At 37.2% G+C, this 22,400-nt stretch overlaps 1 protein-coding gene across 1 annotated transcript in view; it reads left to right on the top strand.

Annotated features, from left to right (window-relative positions):
* SYNPO2 (synaptopodin 2) overlaps positions 1-18,916 on the top strand; it is an 80,053-nt gene extending 61,137 nt beyond the window's left edge. Inside the window, exons 4-5 of the mRNA XM_057429908.1 lie at positions 1,854-4,027; positions 18,180-18,916. Coding sequence (XP_057285891.1) covers positions 1,854-4,027; positions 18,180-18,746 — 2,741 coding nt within the window. The 3' untranslated portion in view covers positions 18,747-18,916. The remainder of the gene's footprint in view (positions 1-1,853; positions 4,028-18,179) is intronic.
* The last annotated feature ends 3,484 nt before the right edge of the window (positions 18,917-22,400 follow it).

Below are 22,400 nucleotides of genomic sequence, written 5' to 3'. Positions count from 1 at the left end.
TAAACTAGAGAAGAACATTTATTACAGGTGCTTGATCTCTTCAAAATAATTTTTTGCTGTAACTAGTCATCAGATTATATTTACCTGAATAGGTAACATTTCTTCTGCCACCTTTTGAAACTACTGATTAAGTAACTATCCAGATGAATTAAGGAAAAATACATTAACAAAATGGAAAGTTTTGCCTTTTGCAGAACTGTATCGGTACCTGATTAATCCCCTTCCCAGAATAAGACTCACTGCTGATACAAGTATGTTATTTGAAAGCACAGAACTTTCATGCTTTCGGTTTGCAGAGGCACTCTTAACACTAAAACCTGTACTTTTGGAAAATGTCCTCAGTGACTACTGTAAGCATTTGGATCATCCAAGGACTGAGCCAAGGATTTTGTGATTTGGCTCTCTCACTATAAAATACTATAAACTGCTGGTTTGGGTGCCATGCTCTTTTCTCTTTTATAGGTTCTTGTGAGAACCACTGGTCCAGCCATGCTGTCATCTGGCATAATGGCGAAACTTCAGTTGTCTTTAATAGGAGAAGTATCAGTTTCCATCTATTGACATGGCTAAAATGAGCATTGCTAGAAAATCCATCACATGGCTTTCTTTACTGAGTTTGCTTTATTTATGTCTGCAAAGGATATTAAATGATTTACTGTTCTATTTTCATATATCACAGGCACGCTTTTTTTTGTGTGTGTGTGTAAATTAAGTGGAAGGTGATCATTTATTTAGACAGCTTCAACTTCTAGTTCTTTTAAAGGGAGAAGCTATTGAGGCTGTCATTCATGAGATATGGTGGTAGAAGATAAGGAAAGGAAGGCAACAGGGACACCACCTGACTAGCATTGCCCCGTGAGGAACATGCCCCATGTCACATAATGAGGACGGAGTCATGCTGATGTACAGTGCATCTATCAGCTTTACAGCTGCATCTATTCCCATGCCATGACTTGATGAAAACAGATAGTTTATGCTTTAAGAAATACATATTACTGATATATGCTAGTGAATAATCTCAAGAAGTTAGTTGAACCCCCTTCATTCAGATCTTAGATGTGTATTTATTCCTGCCACATTTTCAAAATAAATATTCTGAAGTTATATCCTATGCAATTTTGTATTATGTTTCCGGTCAGTAATGCTTGTTAAAACATTGAAACCTGCTTTCATTGAGTACCATGGCCAAACTCCCATATCTTCCAAGAGGCTGAAAGTTAATGCTAATAGTTTCTATGCATGCCTTTGTGGATATTTACTTGCTTTTAAACAGCTATTACAGAGAATCATACCAACTTTTCGCAACTATACACATTCTGTAATTCATATGAGTATGTGTTCATATGAACACATAAATGGCAGTTAGTCTCATTTGGTCTCAGATGTTGAGCAGTCATGAGCCTGGCTGGCTGGGAATGTCCACTGTAAGCCTAGGAAGTGTGGTCAAACATTTGGTAAATGCCAGACCACAGAAACTGAATAAATGAAAAAATACTGTCTGCCTGTTGCTGCTGAGATTACTTAGGGGAATAAAAATCAAGGATGCCAGAAACAAAGACACAGGTAATGTTCCTGTTGAACTAAGAAAGTCTTAAAGAAAGCGATGTGGCCTTTGAACTTGCATGGGTGTGACTCTAACAAATGCTAGATATAGAATTTACAACACAGCTGATGTTGTGGGAAAAGGCTTAGGTATAATCACCTTGCTATATAAAAGAAAATAAATGTTTTAATATGGCAAAAGCTGCAGTGGGTAAATTTTGGTATAGATAATTGCAGAACTATTTGTTGTTAGTCTCCTTGTAGTTTTGTGGGCTCCATGCAATTAATGTGCGTTTTGACTCCTTCCACAGGGCTCCGGCGAAGTGAGAGTCTTTCAGAGAAGCAGGTCAAAGAAGCCAAATCTAAATGTAAAAGTATTGCACTGCTGCTGACAGCAGCACCCAATCCCAATTCTAAGGGGGTGCTGATGTTCAAGAAGCGTCGTCAAAGGGCGAGGAAATATACTTTAGTCAGCTACGGTACTGGGGAGTTAGAACGTGACGAAGACGAGGGTGAAGAAGGGGAAGGTGAAGAGGGGGACAAAGAAAACACTTTTGAAGTGAGTTTGCTTGCAACAAGTGAGTCAGAAATAGATGAAGATTTCTTCTCTGACATTGACAACGACGGTAAGATTGTGACATTTGACTGGGACAGTGGTCTACTTGAGGTTGAGAAGAAGATAAAAAGTGGAGACAAGATGCAGACACTTCCAGAAAGCACAGGTAAAGGGGCCCTCATGTTTGCCAAGAGGCGTCAGAGAATGGATCAGATTACAGCTGAGCAGGAGGAGATGAAAGTACGCACAGTGCATACAGAGGAACGAAGAGAGGCAATGTCAGAGAACTTCCAGAAACTAAGTTCTACAGTCTATCAAACAAAAGAGGAAGAAATGTCAAGACAGCAGACCTGCGTGAGCAAAAGCCACACAGACGTGAGCCAGAATCATAGCAAAATGCTACAACAAAATGGCTTTGGCTTAGCACCAGACACAAACCTCTCTTTTCAGTCCTCTGACACTCAAAGAGCAGCTTCTTTGAATAAAACAGCGAAACCCCTCCCTTCTGTGGTTCAAAACCGAGCAGCTGCACCATTTTCACCCACAAGAAACATTACTAGTCCTCTTTCAGATACACCAGCACCACCTCCTTACTGCTCTGTTAGCCCATCATCTGAGGCTTTATACAGACCTGTTTCAGCTCCTGTAGCCAGCAGAGCTGCCTCATCTGTGTGGTCACCCAGCGAGCCAACAGAACACATAGCATCCCGAGATGAAAGAATTGCAGTACCAGCCAAAAGAACTGGGATACTGCAAGAGGCAAAGAGAAGAAGCACTTCAAAACCTATGTTCACTTTCAAAGAAGCACCCAAAGTAAGTCCTAATCCTGCCCTGTTGTCCCTTGTACACAACGCAGAGGGCAAAAAAACTACTGGGGCTGGTTTTGAGTCAGGACCTGAAGAAGACTACCTCAGTCTGGGAGCAGAAGCTTGCAATTTCATGCAGACTCAAGTGTCTAAACAAAAGGCCCCTCCTCCTGTTGCTCCAAAGCCTTCAGTCAAGATCTCTCCTACCGCTGGTACTCCAGTTTGGTCACCTCCAGCTGTGGCTTCCAGTAAGGCTCCTTCTTTCCCAGCACCAGCCTCCCCTCAGGCAGCATATCCTGCACCACTCAAATCTCCACAGTATCCTCATTCTCCTGCCCATCCTCCAGGTACTCTCAACCTAACTGGTCCTTTCAAAGGGCCTCAGGCAATCCTAGTGAGTCCAAACCATACACCCAAGACAACCACACCAGTCACATCAAGTGCTGGAGAAAGAAAGCCACCCTTTGAGATGCCACCAGCTATGAGTGGAAAAGGAGCACAGTTATTTGCCAGAAGGCACTCTCGAATGGAGAAGTATGTGGTAGATTCAGAGACTGTCCAGGCAAACATGGCACGAGCCTCATCTCCAACTCCATCTTTACCAGCTTCTTGGAAATACTCATCTAATGTCCGAGCACCTCCACCTGTTGCTTATAATCCCATCTACAGCCCGTCTTATCCTCCTGGTGCTACCAAGCCTTCCTCCAAGTCCACTGCTGCTACCAAAACTACAAGAAGAAAACCTAAGAAAGGTCTCAATGCTTTGGATATTATGAAACATCAACCTTATCAACTTGATGCATCTTTATTTACTTTTCAGCCTCCTAGTACTAAGGAAAACCTTGCTACTAAGCAGACATCGAAGTTGTCCACTTCAAAGCAAGCTCTACCTTTAGGACTGCCTAGTGCTGGCTCTTCTACTAATGCCCGGGCATCTTCAGTGTACTCCGTGCCAGCCTACGTTTCACAGCCTTTGTTCCAGTCAGATGCCCCTACCCCAGTAAATGAATCATACGCACCTACGAGCTACTCTACATTTTCTAAGCCAGAAAGCACCACATCCTCTTTGTTTACTGCTCCAAGGCCAAAATTTTCAGCAAAGAAAGCTGGTGTCACTGCACAGGTGTGGAAGCCATCCATTATTGAAGAGTAGCCCTTATAGCTGAAACTTAGTGTCCGTTTTGCTTACAATCAGTTGTTTGCAGTGTTAACCTGGCACACAAACCATGCCAATAGTATTCCTTAGCTTCCTTAATAATGTCAGATATATCACCTTAAATCTGGGTCCAAAATATTTGAACTTTTCAAAGGAATTAAAATACATACAAACTTTAGCACTTTCATGCATATTATCATATGCTTTAGATACAGAACATCCTGAAATGAGCAGATACCATTGTACTAAGTAAGCAGGACACTAGGTTTTTGCTTTAGGACTCCTACATCAGAAATAACAGTAAACAATATTCCTGGTATGTCAAATTAATAGAGAAGAGCTTTCTTTCTGTCTTTCTGCCTCCCCTCCCCAACTATGTTCTAATGACCTAGGGATTTGAGGACTTTTTTATTTTTGAAGTGCCTTATTAAATAATATTAATAGTAACACATATTCCTAACATAGCATAAAATAGATACAGTGTTAGACTCTGACTGATCAGTAATGGAATACAACAGGATAGACCTTTGACCTGCACAGAGCACCACAGAATTAAGTCAGAATCTGTCTTGGCTCAAAGTTTCTTCCACAGGAATCTGGTGGTCCACCAGGGGCTTAGTTTGCAAGCTATGCTGATCAGCTGTGATCCAAAATCATGAACTGCCTCTGTCATTTCACAGAGAATGTCCTATATGAGATGGCGGAGTGTTCTGAAGGCTTTAAAAGAGGCAGAATGACTGTTGGAAAAATTGTTAAAGATTTCCCATTTTGGGAAAATCTTTATTTTTTGGGGATTCCCCAAAATCCCCATTTTGGGGAAATCTGACATCCCAAGTGCAGACGTGTTTTTAGCCAAAGTTTGCCTTCAATCCAGCAAGTAAGATAAAAGCCAGTAAACCAAAATTATTGCACAGTCGGAGAGATGAGCTGGAATTTCCAGCTGCAATGTAACGCAATAGCTTCTTGTGAAAGCAAAGTGACTGAGAACTGAAGGGATACATATAGTCAATGGTACTGATTCTTGCAACCAGAGTAGTATATGCCATAGAAATTAGCACTTAACTGTAAATCATAACTATGATCATGTGTCCTCTCATACACATTTTATTATTTTCACTTGAAGTTTTACAGTGCTTCTTCACACTTTAAATCTTTTTACTCTGGTTTTATACTTTCACCTATTACTTGTCATATTGGAGACTAAGGATTGAAATACTGCTACTGTAGAAAATTATTAAGTCTGTGGTCTTAAAACCTACTGTGTAATACTGCAGTGAGTAAACAGTCTTGCTGAAATCAAGGAGCTATATTTGAGTAGTTTAGCATGTTTTTCCAGTAAGTAGTCCTGTTACCATCAGTGGTGCTAGGTCTGAAACAAGATTTTGTTTCACACAACTAAGGGTATCAAAATTCATCCCAAGTGTGAAGCTAAAGATTTTAAAGCACCACTGTGTGAATAAAAGGGGCAGCACCTGTTGATAATATTTGTTTAAACTACTAGTAAGGTAGATACAGACCAGATTGTGGATGTTCTATATCATAAGGTTTTAGTAGAACTATCTGTCTTGATACATTCCCCATATGAACAGTATCTCCTTATTTTGGTAACTCAAACTGCAGTCACAGTTGAGAAGCATTTGGTTGTACATGAAGAAAGCAGACTGGAATCAAAGTCTAATCAAGCCAATAAAAATAACTCCTTTCAATTCTGGACCTCCAAAAACCTACTCTCCCCTTTACATTTTGGATTGGGATAATGATTGCATTAGAAAATGACCAACTGATCCATCTCCCTTTTAAAATTCAAGAGAATTACAGGAAATTGTTTGGGGAAAAAATACTTTGAAAACCCCAAGAAAGTATTACACTGCATTTACCTGGAAACAGAAAGCAAAATTTTAATCCTTTGGAGATCTCCCTTCTATCTCTTTTCCACGTCAGTATCTATTTTTCTTCTACCATTAAACTTGTCCATTTCCTCTCTTCCTGTTTGGCTTTATTTTCTTTGGTTTGGTTGATATTTTTTGTTTCATGTACAGGCTGACAGTACAGGAAATCTATTTTCTATGCTATCCTCTTAATATGAAATCTCTTCCTCCCTTTCTATTTATCTTTATATTTCCCTTTCCCCTTCCCTTTTTCCTCACTCCTTTCTTCTCCTCAGTAAAAGATATCTGAACCTGCATACACTATTTTAGGTAGAAGTTTAAGATACTAGTATCTACTTAGAATAAAGATACCCTACCAAAGATAGGTCATGTTGCTAGAGAGATAGACAGTCATCCAATCAGCCACATATTGCCTTATATGGTTTTACTCACAGTCTTCTCCATAAAATACATCTGTAAATTATAATCACACTTCTGTACTTGATCACCCTACCACCACAAGAATACTTCCTCAATGAGGAAATTTTTAGCAGTTTTGTACTTCCACCACAAGCGTTGATGTTCATGCATGTAGCTATTAAGACACAGCAGCTCACATAGCATGGCCACCAGTTCCTATTAGGCTCAAGTCAGTAATTTCTGGAATTCATCACCAGCGACCAAGTATCCTGTGTGAAAGGTGGGGATTAGGGAAATCTAACTTCTAGCATATATATGCATATATGGCATACCATTTTGCAAGTAAGAAATAATAAGTGTTATTATTCTAATTACCAGCAGAAGAAACAAGAGGTAAAGCTGAGACATATTCTCATGCAAAGGAAATCAGCTGTCCAGAAAGACAGAAGTCAAGTAACAGGAGTTAGATGACAGCTGTGGACTGAAACAGAAACTTTCTGTTCCCTGAGTCATCTGTCTAGAACTAAATTCATCTGAAAGACAGAAATGCATAGTTGTCATCTTTAAAATCATTTTGCTATTTCATTAATTTTCAGCACAACCCAAAAGTTCACTTAGAAAGCCTACTAAATCACATGCATGTTTACAGCAACAAGAAGTCAGCTTCTATAACAGCAGTATAAAATATAGCTACTAGCCTATCTTTTTTTTACTTTGCCCAAAAGAAAAGGAAGTGAATCTATGCTGAAAATTTGTATTTTGATCACATTTGGAGTTTTTGCTGCTATTTAAATACAAGTATTTCATATGAACTACGGCAATGACAGGATTTTTTTTAAGCACCAGTAACAGTTAAAAGCAAAAGCCACATTGACACTAGTAATCTTAACTCAGCTAATATCTTTTGAAAATCCCATTCAAATTCCAACTCTGAATTCAATTTCATATATACACATCCTTCTACACACATGCTGCTTGGATCCAAGTTGGCTTCAAGACTCCTTTTACTGATCAGGTAAGTGTGTAATTCTCAAGAATACTTCAGAAAACTAGCCTACTTAAAGTAACAGTTTTATCCAAAATGCAGTCTCTTGTGAAGCAGACACTTAGAGGAAAGTTGAGCTGTTTGTTGTCACAGATTCAAATTAAAACCTAACCATGGTGTCAAACATAGTTGAAATGTCAAGAAAATAATGGTTTGTATAGAGAGGAGCCACCTGAAATTTCACTTTGAAAAGGCAGTGAGCTTTAGTAAATGGTTTTCTGAAAAAGCTATTTGAATTATTTTACATAATACAAGGTTACCAAGATCAAGTTGTTATGTTCACTATGTAAGCATATGTAACAGTGATTTTAGGCCACTCATTATAACAATACTTATAGTATGTTCATATTAAAAGAGGCATTTAAACGGTTTATGTTGGTTATAGCACATTTAGTTATAGCACATGCCAGAGGTATTATACTGCACCAGTTTGGGTCTCACAATCCAGAGTTTTCATGAAAACAGCTACATCAGTCAAGAGTCTATATACTTTCAATTTCTGACTCAGTTATAAACGTCTTGTTATAAAACTCAATTGAAAAGTTTTGTTTTGGAGATGACTAGTTATTAGGCAAAAAGCTAAAACTCCCATTGCAAAAAAACCCCAAAAATTTAGTTCTTCAACAAAGAACTGCTTAACTTCTCCCCCAATTTTCTAGGGTAACCACTCTTACCATGTTCCTGCTCAGCAAAAGATTACACATTAGAAACAATTAGAAAGATATTTCAATTATTATTTTTTTCTGTAGGAACATTTATTGAATAAATATTACCATCTCATACAAGTAAACCTCATTCGTTTGCTCTTTGTTCTCTTATGGAAGAAACAATTTTGCCTGTGTCCTAAGATATGTGACCATATCCAGTGACAATAAGCTGCTTGGTTCCAAAAGTACCTGGCCAATGGCACGGGACTTCATAATACACTCATATCGAGACTTGCAGCAGGGAATGCCCACTTCTCTTGTAGACACACTGACAATTCATTCTGAGATCAATGCCATTTTGAGATCAGCCACTAAGAGGAGGTTTCAGTTCAGTTTTGTCAGAAGTATTCTTGCACTGATCCTAATTTTATATACCTACTTCTATTTTATTTATTTTTGTATGCCTAATTTTACTTTGTATGAGATATTCAGGAGTCAAGACACAAAATCAGCCCTAAAACTTTAGTGACCCATTTTGCTGTCACCACATCAATCATGTGGCAATGAATTTATTTTCTGTCAGTGTGCTGTCATTATTCACACTAAAATGAATGTTCAGAATTCAAACAAATCTGTATGTATTTGTAGTAAAGAAATACTAAGGTATCAGCAGGCTCCAAATCTTAGGAAGTGGGGAGCTGGTGTGTGGTTCAGGTAGGAAAATTAGGGCTAAGGGGCAGAGCAGCAATTATGAGAGAAAAAACTACTAGGATTAGAGGGAGCCAAGCACTGGGGAGGAAAACCCAGAAAAACAGCAGAGCCTGCACAGGTTAATCATATTCCTCATTAACAGAGGTTCATGAAATACTCAAGGTGAAAGAAAAGGGTTTAATTATTCTGCACAGAGAAGGCTATTTCCAGCCTTTTGTTGAAGTTTTCTAGATTATTCTTGGAAGACAGACTGCTCACATCACTGGGCATGATTTTTTTTTCCACTACTATTTACAAAGAGATACTTTGAAAGAACCAAAATGCTAATACCCAGCAGAAATTAAAAAGTGAGCTTTAAGAAGAAGCAGATCCTACCAACAGACCATTGCTCTGAGAGGTAACAGATCTACAAACATATTGTCCTAGATAATCCTATATATAAGAATTTTAGAAAGTGCTAAGGTAAACTCTGATAAAAGATTATAAACAATTATGAAGAGAATTTGACAGTAGCTGATGTGATCTGGGAGGAGCACTGTTTATCAAGTATCCAGGACAACACCTCAACGAAGGATCAGCCTTTCTGTCATGCCCTGTTGCTCCAGCCCCCCTGTGGGGAATTCACTATGAGGTAGCAAAATACCAGTGAAACGACAGCACTCTTTGCAACTAATAAAAGTCTTTCTCCTCTCTTTTACCAAGATCCTTTTCCACATTTTATAGCTTTAGGAAAAAAAAAAAAAAAAAAAATCAGTTCTGAAAAGATCCACTCTTCCAGTCTTGGCTTTTTAAGAAAACTTGATACATCTTTCTTTGCCTGAAGTCATACACCCAGGATTCCACTGATCGCTTTGGCAGAGCAGCATGGCAAGTGCAGATCTAAGTTAAACAGCTTGGCATAATGTTATTTTGTAATGACTGTACTCAGCTTGAAATAGAAACGTTATACAAAGAAGAAACTTGACAAGATCCTCAAAAACCTGTAGATTCAGAAGCTCTGAATTACTTATTTGCTGGTAGGTTTCCTGAGAAAATATGAAAGCCTGGTAATTTCATATAGCTCACCTGGCGCCACTGTCACAAGTTCACAGTACCATGACAACAGCTGTTCTTACTGTATAGTAAATATTACCTTTGCATGTGATTACCTAAGGGAGGAGCTGGAATCACTGGGGAGCTATGCCTGGCAAGTGCTTTTAAGGTTGGTAGCTTACTACAGGAAGCACTTTTGGTTTTTCATCAAATGATTCAAAAAGCAGGAAAAATCCTGAAGCTCAGTGAAACATGGCATCTGAAGGATCTCTACAGAAGAACTCTCTCTTTGCAAGCTAAGACAAACAACGTGATACTATTTCCATGGTTTTAGCACCTGCTTCCTCGAGTAAGGCAGGCAAAGACTTTATTAAGCATGCTAATCCAGTCTCCTGCTATTCTCTGCAGTTTTCAAAGGAAAAACTCTATTCCTAACTGGTTTTAATTTCAGTCCACCTGAAACCTTCACAAACTTATGTGGTAGTATACGCACAAGGAGAGCCTCTTTGTTCTCCTGTGCGGTGTCCAAAGACCAAGTTCTTACAGTATTATCGCCACTAACAGAGTTCTCAGGAGCTAGGTGTAAAACACAAGGTGCTCCCACTGAGCCTATATAAGGCTCTTAGCTTGAATATACAAAGGAAAGTCTGCATGGAAATATGAAACATGTCAGACAGAAAGATCAGTCTAAAATTAGTTCTAAAGCACATAGTGGTACCACTTTTCAAGGAAAAAGATGCTAGATTTTTTTGTCACTGACATGTATTTTTCCCTACTCTCACTCTTTGCAATGGCTGAACTATATAAGCTCATCTGGTTGAAATGCATCTGAAATGGTTGAATTATTTTGGATGACATAAATACGAAAAAAAACCCAAATAACTGCACCAGAAAATTTCAGTTTGAAAGACCTTATAAGAAAATCATAAAGAACTAGATAATTTATCTTTTAGTATGGATATGTTAAGCAACAACAGTGCCATCATCTTCAAGTATTACAGTATCATATATATTTCTTTTCTTTGATTTCAGAAAAAATTACCATTAGACTTCATAACAACTTTAAAGCCTTTCATTGTTCATACAAAATAGCAAGGTCAGAAACTAAGAACAACTTTGCTCTTGTTTTTCAAGTGTTCATTCACAAGGCTTCATCTTCTAAAGCTTTCCTCTAAGCTGTGTAATAAACAAGTCCAGAAGGTGGCAGCAGATATTCTTCTTACAAGAAATAAACTGTCTATTCCAAGGAAAGCTAATACGCCTTAAGGCTATTCAAGGAAAGCTAAGAGGTGAAAAAAGTTTAATCTATTTGCTTTTTATAGACATAACTGTATTGTATTTTGATAATCATATATGGATAAAGATAAATGATAACAGCACTAATTTTCTCTCATTTACACAGGTGCAAACTGAGCTCACTGAATAACTAATACAGGTTAGCAGCACTATTAGGTATTCTGCAGTAGTGGAAGCCTAATTCTACTTACTTATCTACTTATCTCACTTTTCTATCATTACTTGACAATCAAAAAGGACTTTACTGTGAGAAGCAGAATTTGTCACAAAGCTTGTATGTTTGACAGTAGCCATTTCATTAGTTTGTATACCAACAATATCACAATTATTCTTACCTGAAATAATACCACAATTATAAACAATCTAAACTTAGAATAAACTAGGTTCTAGTTCTGAAATTCCCCATAAATTTTTGAAAGCAAGTGCTGAAAAGACAGCTTTGAGGAAGCTAGGATCAGACCTGAACTATGTGATTTTAATTTATTTCTAGTCTCAGTACAGCCCCTGACATGGCTTTAGTTGTTAGACAGGTAAAATTCCCTGCCTCCCCAGCCATTACCAACCAAAATACTGCATTCCAATTTTAGCCTGTTATAAATTATTTCCGGAGCTTCAAATAAATATGACTTTTCCATTTTATTTCTTCTTTCCCTTTTTTTTTTTTAAATTCATATTGTATAATAGCTGTCGCATCTGCTCCAGAGCTGGCAGCATTTCAGAGAGAAATTATTTTTTATTACATAAAGTTTAAACTGTAAATGGTTTGAGATAAAAAAAGCTGTAATAAAATAAAATACATATGTGTCCTTTGTATAAACAGTTCAGTTTAAAAATCTGAAATGCTTGGGTTTTGTTTAAAAAATTGAAAGAATGATAGGCATAAAAATCAAGTATTTAATATTTTGTCCTACCCTTTCCGCCGTGGTTTGGTCTCTAACCGCAGTAGCCATCACAAGCCCATAGAAAGCAAAATGAGAAATGCATCACTCTGGGCTTTTTAAAAACGCAGTAATTTTTTGAGACATTACAATTGTTTTATCTACTTCCTCCTTCTTTGTCCTCTTTTTGTTAAATATTAGTCAGGTGCTAATGTTAACTCAGATTTGAACATATTTTGGCATGGGATTAAGAGACAGGGCTATAACAAAAGGATAAAAGTAAAACTGCCTTAATGACTTAAGACACTTAGGTCATTTTTTTTCAAGCAACTTAATCAGCTGGGAGTGTACATCTGCAGAGTTTCACTGGGCTATTAAAAGTCCAACCTAGTTTTGAAAATAGAACTCCTGCTTGTTTTCAAAAATGTAATACATGCCTCTCTAACCACTGAAAAGGCAGTTTCAGCCTGTAAACATATGAGCAGTTTTCACTTACTATGGAGATTTGTCACCTGAGACAGAAAATGTTACTGTGAAGTCATTTCACTAAATAGTATTTTGCACTCCCATTTGGTCTCTTAAGATGAAAAATATCTTTCCGACTCATGCCTTTAAAATTTGCACTATTTAATGAAATTCAGTATTGCTTTTTTTGTCTTTCCGCTTTTCAAACCTTTTCAAGTTGTATCATAAAATTTGAAATAGCAGTAAGTTCCAAAAAAACCAATTTTTCTGGGCTACTGAATAGATACGATTGAAACAAAGGTATACGTTTACACTCTTACTTACACTAAATAGATCTATATTTGCATAAACCTTTTATAAGTACTGTGTTTATATTCATTTATGTATATATCAAAATAGTTTCTTTTGGAAGTAATATTACATTTGCTTTAGCTTTTATTAATATACAGCTTATAAATATCAAAAATGCCTATGCTACCATAAATGTTTTCATCACTAACCAGTTTATAAATAGTTCACATTTTTTAAATCAATGTTAATCAATGTTAAACTAAAAAAGACAGCTCTTAACTGCCTTTCCTCTTCTTGACATCTGAGAATTGCTTTCCCTTCAATAACTATTGTAGAAAAGATCCTTCTCTCTGAAAACATTCACATGAGGCAATAGAAGAGAACAAATAAATCACTCTATGTGGTGCTGGTTTGTTTTGCAGCATAAAACTTTGAGTGCTGGTACAGTATTATAATCAATGCTTTACAACAAGATTACCGTAACACAATTTGTGGTAATGTCATAACTCTGGTAGCATAACACTCTTCTTTTCCTTCTCTCTTGATTTCTGTGAAGAAATGGAAGAAATCTACCCCTCTTTTTCTGATCTTCTTGTAAAATAATTATTAACCATTTGCACTTCTTATTTCCCATATGATATGGGGTTTGTACCTTCTTTTTAGTACATGCTTGTCAAAAGATGAATCTCCAAGAATTAAATATGAAGAGAAAATAACAGAAAGCACCACTATGTCGGGCTGCTGCTGTCCAGTAAGTGAATGATGAACTGTAGCTATTAGATGTTGCCTTAATTCTATTTGTTAGTTTGAAGGGGGGGAACACCAAAGTAGTGACAGAAATCAGTATATGAATATCAAATATGGACCTGACTTGCATTTAGAAATATTCAGACTTAGACTTCCAGTCTAGGAACACCACTACCAAAAATAAATTAACTGCAATGAAAAAAAGGCAATATTGATCTTCTCTCAGTTTCTGCATTATTATACACTTGTATTTTAGCAAAATCTTCCTTCCAGATGTAAGGAATTGCAGATTATCTTCAGCAATACAGATCTTACAGAATGTGTTTGCTGTACCCAATGTATCTAGTCTCCAAACATGATTCCACCCAACAGTCCACTGGGGCATTCTCTGGATGACCTGGCCTGTTTTTTCTGTCAGAAAGAAGTCATACAGATGATAGCTATTAAGATGAAATCTAGAAATGTCCATGAAAATGCAAGTTAAAAAAATATAAGAAAAGGTGACCTGGCAGACTATAAATCAAATTCCATTGGAAAAAACTATCAGTCACATATGTCTTCATCCTAATAGGGTGATCACTGGGTAATCCTATTCAGAAACAAGGAAAGCCATCCTTACAATAAGGAAACATTCTTCACCTCACAAGACACTATGAACTATTTGGATTCTTACCTAGTCATTTTATCCCTAAGACCCTGACTAAAGTTAAAAATAAAAAAAAAAAATAAAAAAAGAGTACAAGGAATATTAGTATAACCAAAATCATTCCCAAGGCACTACTGATGTTCCAGTTTGCTGCCTCTGTATCTTCTTGCAAGGCCTAACATTCTAGCCAAATACAGACCCATACTGCACAAAAGCTAATAAACTGAGCAGAATTCCACACCAAAATGGATAAAATATTTTTATTTACCTATGAGACTAAACTCTTTCATATCCAAGGCATCTCACAGGATTTGGCTGTTTGATTTTTTTTGGTAAGGACCAGTTCAATAGACATAATTCTCCAGATTGCCAGTATTTGAAATTCTGCTTTTTCTACAACAACCCTTACATGCTGGATTTATGATTTGCATGACACTACATGTGCCATGGATAGGTATGATTTGAATTACAAACACTTGTTCATTGTGTCTTCCAAATGAAGGACATAGGGGATTCTCAAGCCAGTAAAAAGCTCATCCCCGAATCTGTTTGTCAAAACCCTGAGCTAGTAACTGTATACTGTATTGCTTTATTCATACAGAGTTGTTTTGGTTTTTTTTTTATGAGGTGATTTTAGCTCTCTTCTGTCAGATTCCTTTCTTTGCCTTGTATGACAACAAAGCTATATATAGAACAGTTTTCATCATCACAGAATATAATCTTATTTTCCACTAACAATCTTGATTTTGTTGAATCTGATCTACCACCTGTTTTTAAAAAATGTAGAACTCACCATAATTACACATTTAATTTTGTCTACACTATTTCTCTTTTACAAGTTAAACTTTTATCTTCATAACACAGTAGAACGGCCCATTTTGTTAGACAAATAGTGAAATACACTTGATAACTTATCATTCCCTGATTAAACTCAGTCAAAGAAAATTAACTCCTGCTTTACTAGTTATGCTTAGGCCCAAAAAATACTTCTGTGACTTTATGAACTCTGGAGTTCTTCTCTAAACATGACAGTCTGAACAGTATCTGCATCTAATTGTTTTGAAAAGTCAGATATTCCTTCCTTCAACAGTATAACTTCCCTCTGCATCTCTGGAATTCTAAGAAGTACTTTCTGGGCTTGGAAATGGGATTTCTATTAAATAAAGGGGAAATTTTCTGTCTGCTCAGCATAGACAATGCTCTAGAACCCTCCTAAGAGCACTTAACACATGTAGACTAGTAGGTGGATCTGTCTGATCAACTGTTTCATCCCTCTGTATAATCGTATCTTCTTAGTTTCATGGTTGAGGTTATCAGATTAATTTCTAATAGAAACTGTATCTAATTTTCCATCCTTCTTTTGTTTTTGCACCTTATAAATTGTTTTCTTGCCAATAATTTAAACAAAATGCACTAAGCAGGCTTGCTGAATAAGTTCTTTTCTGTGGATTCAGTGAAGAAAGAAATCATAATACATTAGAGGATAATTATTCTGACTGGCCTGTCTGGGTGTGCCACTTCTTGGCCCTAAGCATGGACTCTTATTTTGCAGGTAAGAAAAAGAGATCACTCTCATTACGTGAACTGAATTAGGTACAGGGAAACTTTAATCCATTCTTGACAGTATATATTTTTTTAATTCACTTACCTTCCAAATGGATAATTCTTTTTTTTTATATGCTTATTTTTTCATATATCTTGTATTATATAGCTATATATTATTCATATGATTGCTGTTATATTATTTTAGAGTACTCAATTGGAATCTGCCTATATGTGATGATCTGATCAGCCACATTTTAAAGTTTGATCATCTCATGGTTTAAGTGAGGATTCTTAAAAAATAACTGAATAAAGTTGCCCAAAATGAAGGGTTGTATTGTTTTCTGCATAGAAGCAGAATCTCATGAAAACTTGCTGTAAGTATGTGGGGGTAGGATTAATAACACTAGGGATTTTCCTCTCTGGAACTGCAAACTGGGAATAGCAGTTCATATCTCTGTTGTACAGCAGTAGTTGTGAAATATGTCTCATTACATAACCTCTGTGTGTCACACCTTTTTTAAGAGGTTCAGACTGAGCACCAACAAACTGATTGCAAATAATGAAATCAGTAGGCTCTTTCTCACTTTCCATCTCTCATATACAAGGCTGATACAAAAACATGATTTAAAAGCCTGTGTGAAGCAATAGCATTTTAAGTTCCTTAGAAGTGTCAAGCTCCTGTGACAGAAAAGCCTATAAAAAATGCCATTTCTATGTGAATCTTTGCTTGATAAGCTATAGCTTTTATTATCAGATACCTATCAACTTCTATCTAGATCATGTCCACAGTATTTTAAGTTTGGAAACTCAGTAGGAAAAGTAACACAGACCAATGCTGTTTGAGGAAATCCCATCAAAGCCTCTGACAAAGGAGCCTGGAACTTCACACTGGCTTTCAGAATTAAAGGCATTTAAACCCCAGAATATGAATCAATGGGTGTAAATCAATGAGTTTAGGAGCCACATGTATAGAAACTCCTCAGGAAGAACAATGTGATTTGCCTGTGTAACAAAGAACATCTGGCTTCGGGAAAATGTTGTACCTATTTCATATGCTGCCATATGACTGTGGCAGCACCTTCTCATGACAACAGTTTTTGTTTCAAAGTGCTGTATTACTAAGAAGATTAGGATTTGTCAAATATGAATGGATTGCTCCTATAAATGGGTCAGAATGTCCTGAAATTTTGAGGTCACTGCCTTTTAAAGAAGTCAGGTTAAATATCATGATGTAAGGGTATTAAGTGAATGACTGTGTTAATGTCTTTAATTTGTTGTGTTCTTTTTGTGCTGTGAAAAGTGAAAACTACATTAAGCCTAATAATTTCAAAGTAAGAAATGCCTCTCTTAAAAGAAGACTGACAGAGATATCCTCCCATACAGATAGCCTAGGCAGAGCCTGTTATCAAATAAACTAGTCTGTGCCTGCATATTAGAAAGAATCTTGTAAACACACACAGAATTGTCACAACATGACCTTTTCATTATTAAGAATGGCCTTTTCAGAACAAGGCACACTAGTTAATGCACAGTTGCTAACATAATTGTACCTTTTCAGTAAAAGCCTGTCTTTGTTCTACTTTCCTCCAAAATTCAATTTGTTCTTTGTTCCTATTGCTTTCTCTGCCTCCTTTTGAATACTCCTCTTTTTCCACTAAAAAAATTATTAAAAAGTGTCCATAGACATACAAAGGTATAGCCAAGATGACATGCGCTTTCATAGAATCATAGGGAGGTTAGGGCTGGAAAGGACCTTAAGATCATCTAGTTCCAACCCCCCTGCCATGGGCAGGGACACCACACACTAAACCATGTCACCCAAGGCTCTGTCCAGCCTGGCCTTGAACACCACCAGGGATGGAGCATTCACAACGTCCTTGGGCAACCCATTCCAGTGCCTCACCACCCTCACGGTAAAGAACTTCTTCCTTATATCTAACTTGAACTTCCCCTGTTTAAGTTTGAACACATTACCCCTTGTCCTACCACTACAGTCTCTAATGAAGAGTCCCTCTCCAGCACCCTTGTAAGCCCCCCTTCAGATACTGGAAGGCTACTATGAAGTCTCCATGCAGCCTTCTCTTCCCCAGGCTGAACAGCCCCAACTTTCTCAGCCTATCTTCATATGGGAGGTGCTGCAGCCCCCTGATCCTCATGACCCTCCTCTGGATTTGTTCCAACAGTTCCATGTCCTTTTTATGTTGAGGACACTGGAACTGCACACAATACTCCAGGTGAGTTCTCACAAGAGCAGAGTAGAGGAGCAGGATCACCTCCTTTGACCTGCTGGTCACGCTCCTTTTGATGCAGCCCCGGATACGGTTGGCTTTCTGGGCTGCGAGCGCACTCTGTCGGCTCATGTTCATTTTCTCATCGACCAACACCCCCAAGTCCTTCTCCACAGGGCTCCTTCTTTTCTGCCCAGGCTGTAGCTGTGCCTGAGTCTGCTGTTCCAGTTTGGAAGTGAAGGAGCTTCCTTTTTTTCTTTTTTAATAACCGTAACTATATTTCGTATTTTGTTTTCCTAGGAAAGAAGCAGTGGACGCTCATTATCACTTCCTGGGAGACCTTCTTCATTCATTTCTCGAGCAGTATCTCCTACTTCTCCTCTCACATTTCAACCTGCCCCTGATTACTTCAGCAAGACAGACACAGCAGCTGACAGGAATGGCAAAAGACTTACTCCCTGGGAAGCAGCATCAAGATCCCCTCTTGGCCTAGTGGATGAAGCTTTTGGGCCTCAAAATATGCAGGAATCCATTGCTGCTAATGTAGTATCAGCTGCTCGCAGGAAAACACTTCCTGAGCAGCCAGATGAATGGAAACAAAAGGTTTCTTATGAGCCTCCAGCCCTAAGTGGTAGTGTAGCCTTGCTGGGAGGGAAGCAATCAAGTACTGTATCAACCCCCAGAAGCTCCCTATCCACCCGAAGTGTGACCACGCAGGCTGGCTCTCACCTGCAGCATGCTTACTGCAGTCAACAGTCCAGAACAGATCCTGATATAATGTCCATGGATTCCAGGTCTGACTATTGCTTGTCAACAGCTGATTCACACTACAATCCACAGCCAAGGGGATGGAGGCGTCCAACATGAGCAGCTGAAGTGCCTGGCGTATTTTCCTTTCTTCCAGCTTTACAAGCCTTAGATTTCAGTTGGAGAAGGAGTTTCTTGCTGGCCTGACAATCTGTGAACTTTAGAAATGAGAAGGCAAAACTGAATGGAGCAGAGTTTTCACATGACCACAGGGCTCTGCAATAGACTCAGTTTTAGAGTCTTAGACTAACCTAAGATTGTTCTGTTCCTCAAAAGGCAAAAATACACATTTCTTGGGGTAAGCAGTAGGATGAAAGCAGGGCAACCAATGTGCGTGAAACACAGATCTAGAAAGAATGTAGATGGAGACTGTACGAGTGCTTGCAGTAAAATTAGTGTGTGTGTATGGTGGGGGGAAGCAAAATTAGGGCATTTTTAAGGCAAGAAGTATTTTACAGGATCTCACAGGTTTTCTGGGTATGTTTGACATTAGAGTTACAAGGTACTAGATATAACCAGACTTGGGAAAGTTCCAGTGGAAGTGGAATACTTGGAAACACTTGGCTTATTTGCCATATGTTTTCTTTACTGCATTTTTTAATGAGCTAAGAAAGTAAACCACTGAATGTTTTTACTGTGGCCACAGTTAAAACATATCTGTGGTCATGGTACCTGAACCCTTAAACATGTAGATACATGCACTCTTGAGCAGTCACCCATTTCAGATGGATTTCAAGACAGTTTAGAGGAAGCTTTGCATATTGTAATTAATCAAATAATCCAAACCAAACAGGAAGCAAGGTGTTATTAATAGAGATCAGTACCATGATACCTGAGTAACAAAAAGGATGAGGACAGTATTTAGAGTGTACTTAAACTGGATTTCAAGTTAACTTTGTAATAAACTAACAAACAAGTCAGAGGCTGTACAGCCTTTCTCTGTGAAATACATTATTTGCTCAACAGTTAACTGCTACAGCGTCTGGTAATCCAACTGGCTGAGCTGTTATTCTTAGTATCTAGGTAGCTCAATGTTTAGAAAGCTTTTGATTTGTATTCTCAGTTTGGAAAACAGATCAGGTATTGCTTATCAAGAACAATACCTGTTCTAGATAGAAATTAGTATGTGAAAGAGGGTTAATGACACACCTTAAATGGTATGAGTCTAGTATGAGTAGCAAATATTTGGAGAGTTGGTTACAATTAAACTGTCTTGATGCATCTGAAGAGACAGTAAATAATTTTTGCTGGTGATACATATCTTGCACTTGAGCTTATTTAAACAGTAGAAATAAGCGGCTGAAAATACATGCAGGCCAAGCTTATTGAGTAGTTTAGATGTTGTTAACGTATTAAATGAAAGCCCCACGTTTTACAAAATGCTCTGCATCCTCCTCATTTTTGGGGGCATTCTTTAAGGATCTGTCAAGCAGTCATCTCAAATTACTGCAAAAGCACTGTTAAGCTACCCTTAGTTTCAGTAAGGTTGCCACCTATGAGTGATTAGATTAGAATGAACTGAAACACATATGCAGTAAGAAAGAACATAGTAAAAAACTTCCCATCTGCAGAATTTTTTTTCATTAGAACAAATATATTATAAAATATAACTGGTATAGTGGAAAAAGGAAAATTAAACCGAAATTGAGTTACCTGGAACTTCCCATAAAACCAAATAATTACATGAAAAATATTCACTTAGTGAGTTTATATTGGCAGAAATCCTCTGTTCAAACAGAAGTCTCCCTGAAATCAACTGATCCTTTTGACCAAGCAAGAAATGAAGGCATGGGAGCTGTAAACTTTGAAAATAAGATCATATTGCTATAGCACCTTACAAATTTATTTCATGAAATATGAATTTGCAAAGAAAAGGTTTTGTAGAAAAATTACATTAACAAGGCTGCCATGATATGCCTGAAAATGAGTTTCTCACATATGCAGAGTAAATTTTCCTGCCACACAGACAAAAAACATTTTTCTTTGCCAAGTCCCATAATGTCCCCATTTATCATGACTGGGAATACTCCCATGGAAACCGATGGGACTGTGGTAGTCCCATTAGTCTTAATGGCTTCTCTTCAGATCCAGGCCAATCTCCCTGTTTCAGTGAAATTATAATTCCAAGTGAAATTTAGTGAAGGTTATAATTTAAAGTCATTGAAGCCTTAGCTATTCAATAAATGATAGTTTGTGTTTATTTCACGAACGCCTACATTCTGAAAATTATATAATGGTTACTTATTTTGCTGAACTGTGGTACACATTACCATAACAAAATGATAACCTGTATGCTGTTCAAATTCAGGTTTTTGTTTTGAACTGTGTCTTTTACATTGCTAAACAGGAAACCAGATTAATGGATTTGAAGTAAGGCATACTTTCACCCGATATATTTATTTTAATTCTCAGAATCAGATACCTAACTTTTGAATTCTTATTGAAACATATGTTGTAAATTCTAAGGTCATATATGTACCAGAAGGAAATGTGTGCTTAATTTTAAGCTACATGCATTTCAAAGTTGCCAAAAGTATTTATAATTTTGATATTACAAAAAATGACTATACAAAGTGATATTAGAAAGAAATTAATTCTGTGATCACATAGCAATATAGAAAAATATACACATGATCAACCTCTAACACCCTAATATACAATAAACACATAAAAATGGCCGAATCAGAAAGTTTCCCATGGACTCACAGACTTTCTGCCAATGTCCCAAGAAATACAAAGTGTAGCCTTAGAATTTTCCTCTATTTACAAGAAGGCATTCATCATCAAGTATTTCTGTGAACATGAAAATTACAGACATTGAATTCCATGGGTTTTGATCTTATCATATATAATTGTGGGTATTTAACATGTTCTACTACACATTTTTTTCCTCCTGCTGAGGATTTACTAGCTCTCTTTTCCATATGGATTCTCTCTTATCTAATAATGAATAAGTTCACACTGCAGCACACCCCTCAATAGCAATGCTGGTAAATTTATCCATCCTCCACTCAGTTGTCTATTTTTACGAAGCCTGTGGGTAAAGACCTCAAAGTCTTTGAGATCTATTCCACTGCCACATAGAAATGAGATACAAACATCTTCAAAGTTATTAATGGGAGGACAGACATACACACAGGCACATGGACAGATATAGCTTTGCTTACAAAGGAAATCATGCTAAAACCAGATTGAGGCAATGTACCGATTTCAGTGAAAACAGCAGGCCCAGACTACTAAATGACATATTTATGCATACAGAGCTTTATGACAAACCACATGGCATTTTTCACTTTCTGTTTATCACCCCATTCCTCCACTAGCAAAGCATCTATCAAATAGTTGTGACTGTTGTGAGTGATTTCTGAATATATTAACACAAATATTTCTTACATTTGTGTCTGAATGCACAGTCCTGCTCAGTAAATGTGAGGAAAAAATTCTCTTGGTATTTAAAATATGTCGTTTCTGTGTTCACTCTCAGAGATGTCTCTGTTACAATCCACAGTATCTGAATTCACAATGTAACTGAAAATTTAGTTTATTTAGGTATGTTAGATGATGATGTTTACAGTTCTTGTTCATTATTTGTTTTCAACTTGTTTTACTTTAACACAACCATATATCTATTCACATTGTGTTTCTGCTAGTAGCAAAAGACTGTATTATCATTACAAAAGGCTGTTCACTTCTAAAGGCTTTTTGCTCACTGAA

The sequence above is a fragment of the Pezoporus wallicus genome, unplaced genomic scaffold (genome assembly GCF_028554395.1).
Source record: "Pezoporus wallicus isolate ANWC-B61680 ecotype Strahan unplaced genomic scaffold, APGP_CSIRO_Pwel_v1 contig_5690, whole genome shotgun sequence".
Lineage (NCBI taxonomy): Eukaryota > Metazoa > Chordata > Aves > Psittaciformes > Psittacidae > Pezoporus > Pezoporus wallicus.
The sequence above is the reverse complement of the archived record's forward strand: the minus strand, read 5'-3'. Positions and strand labels throughout refer to the sequence as shown.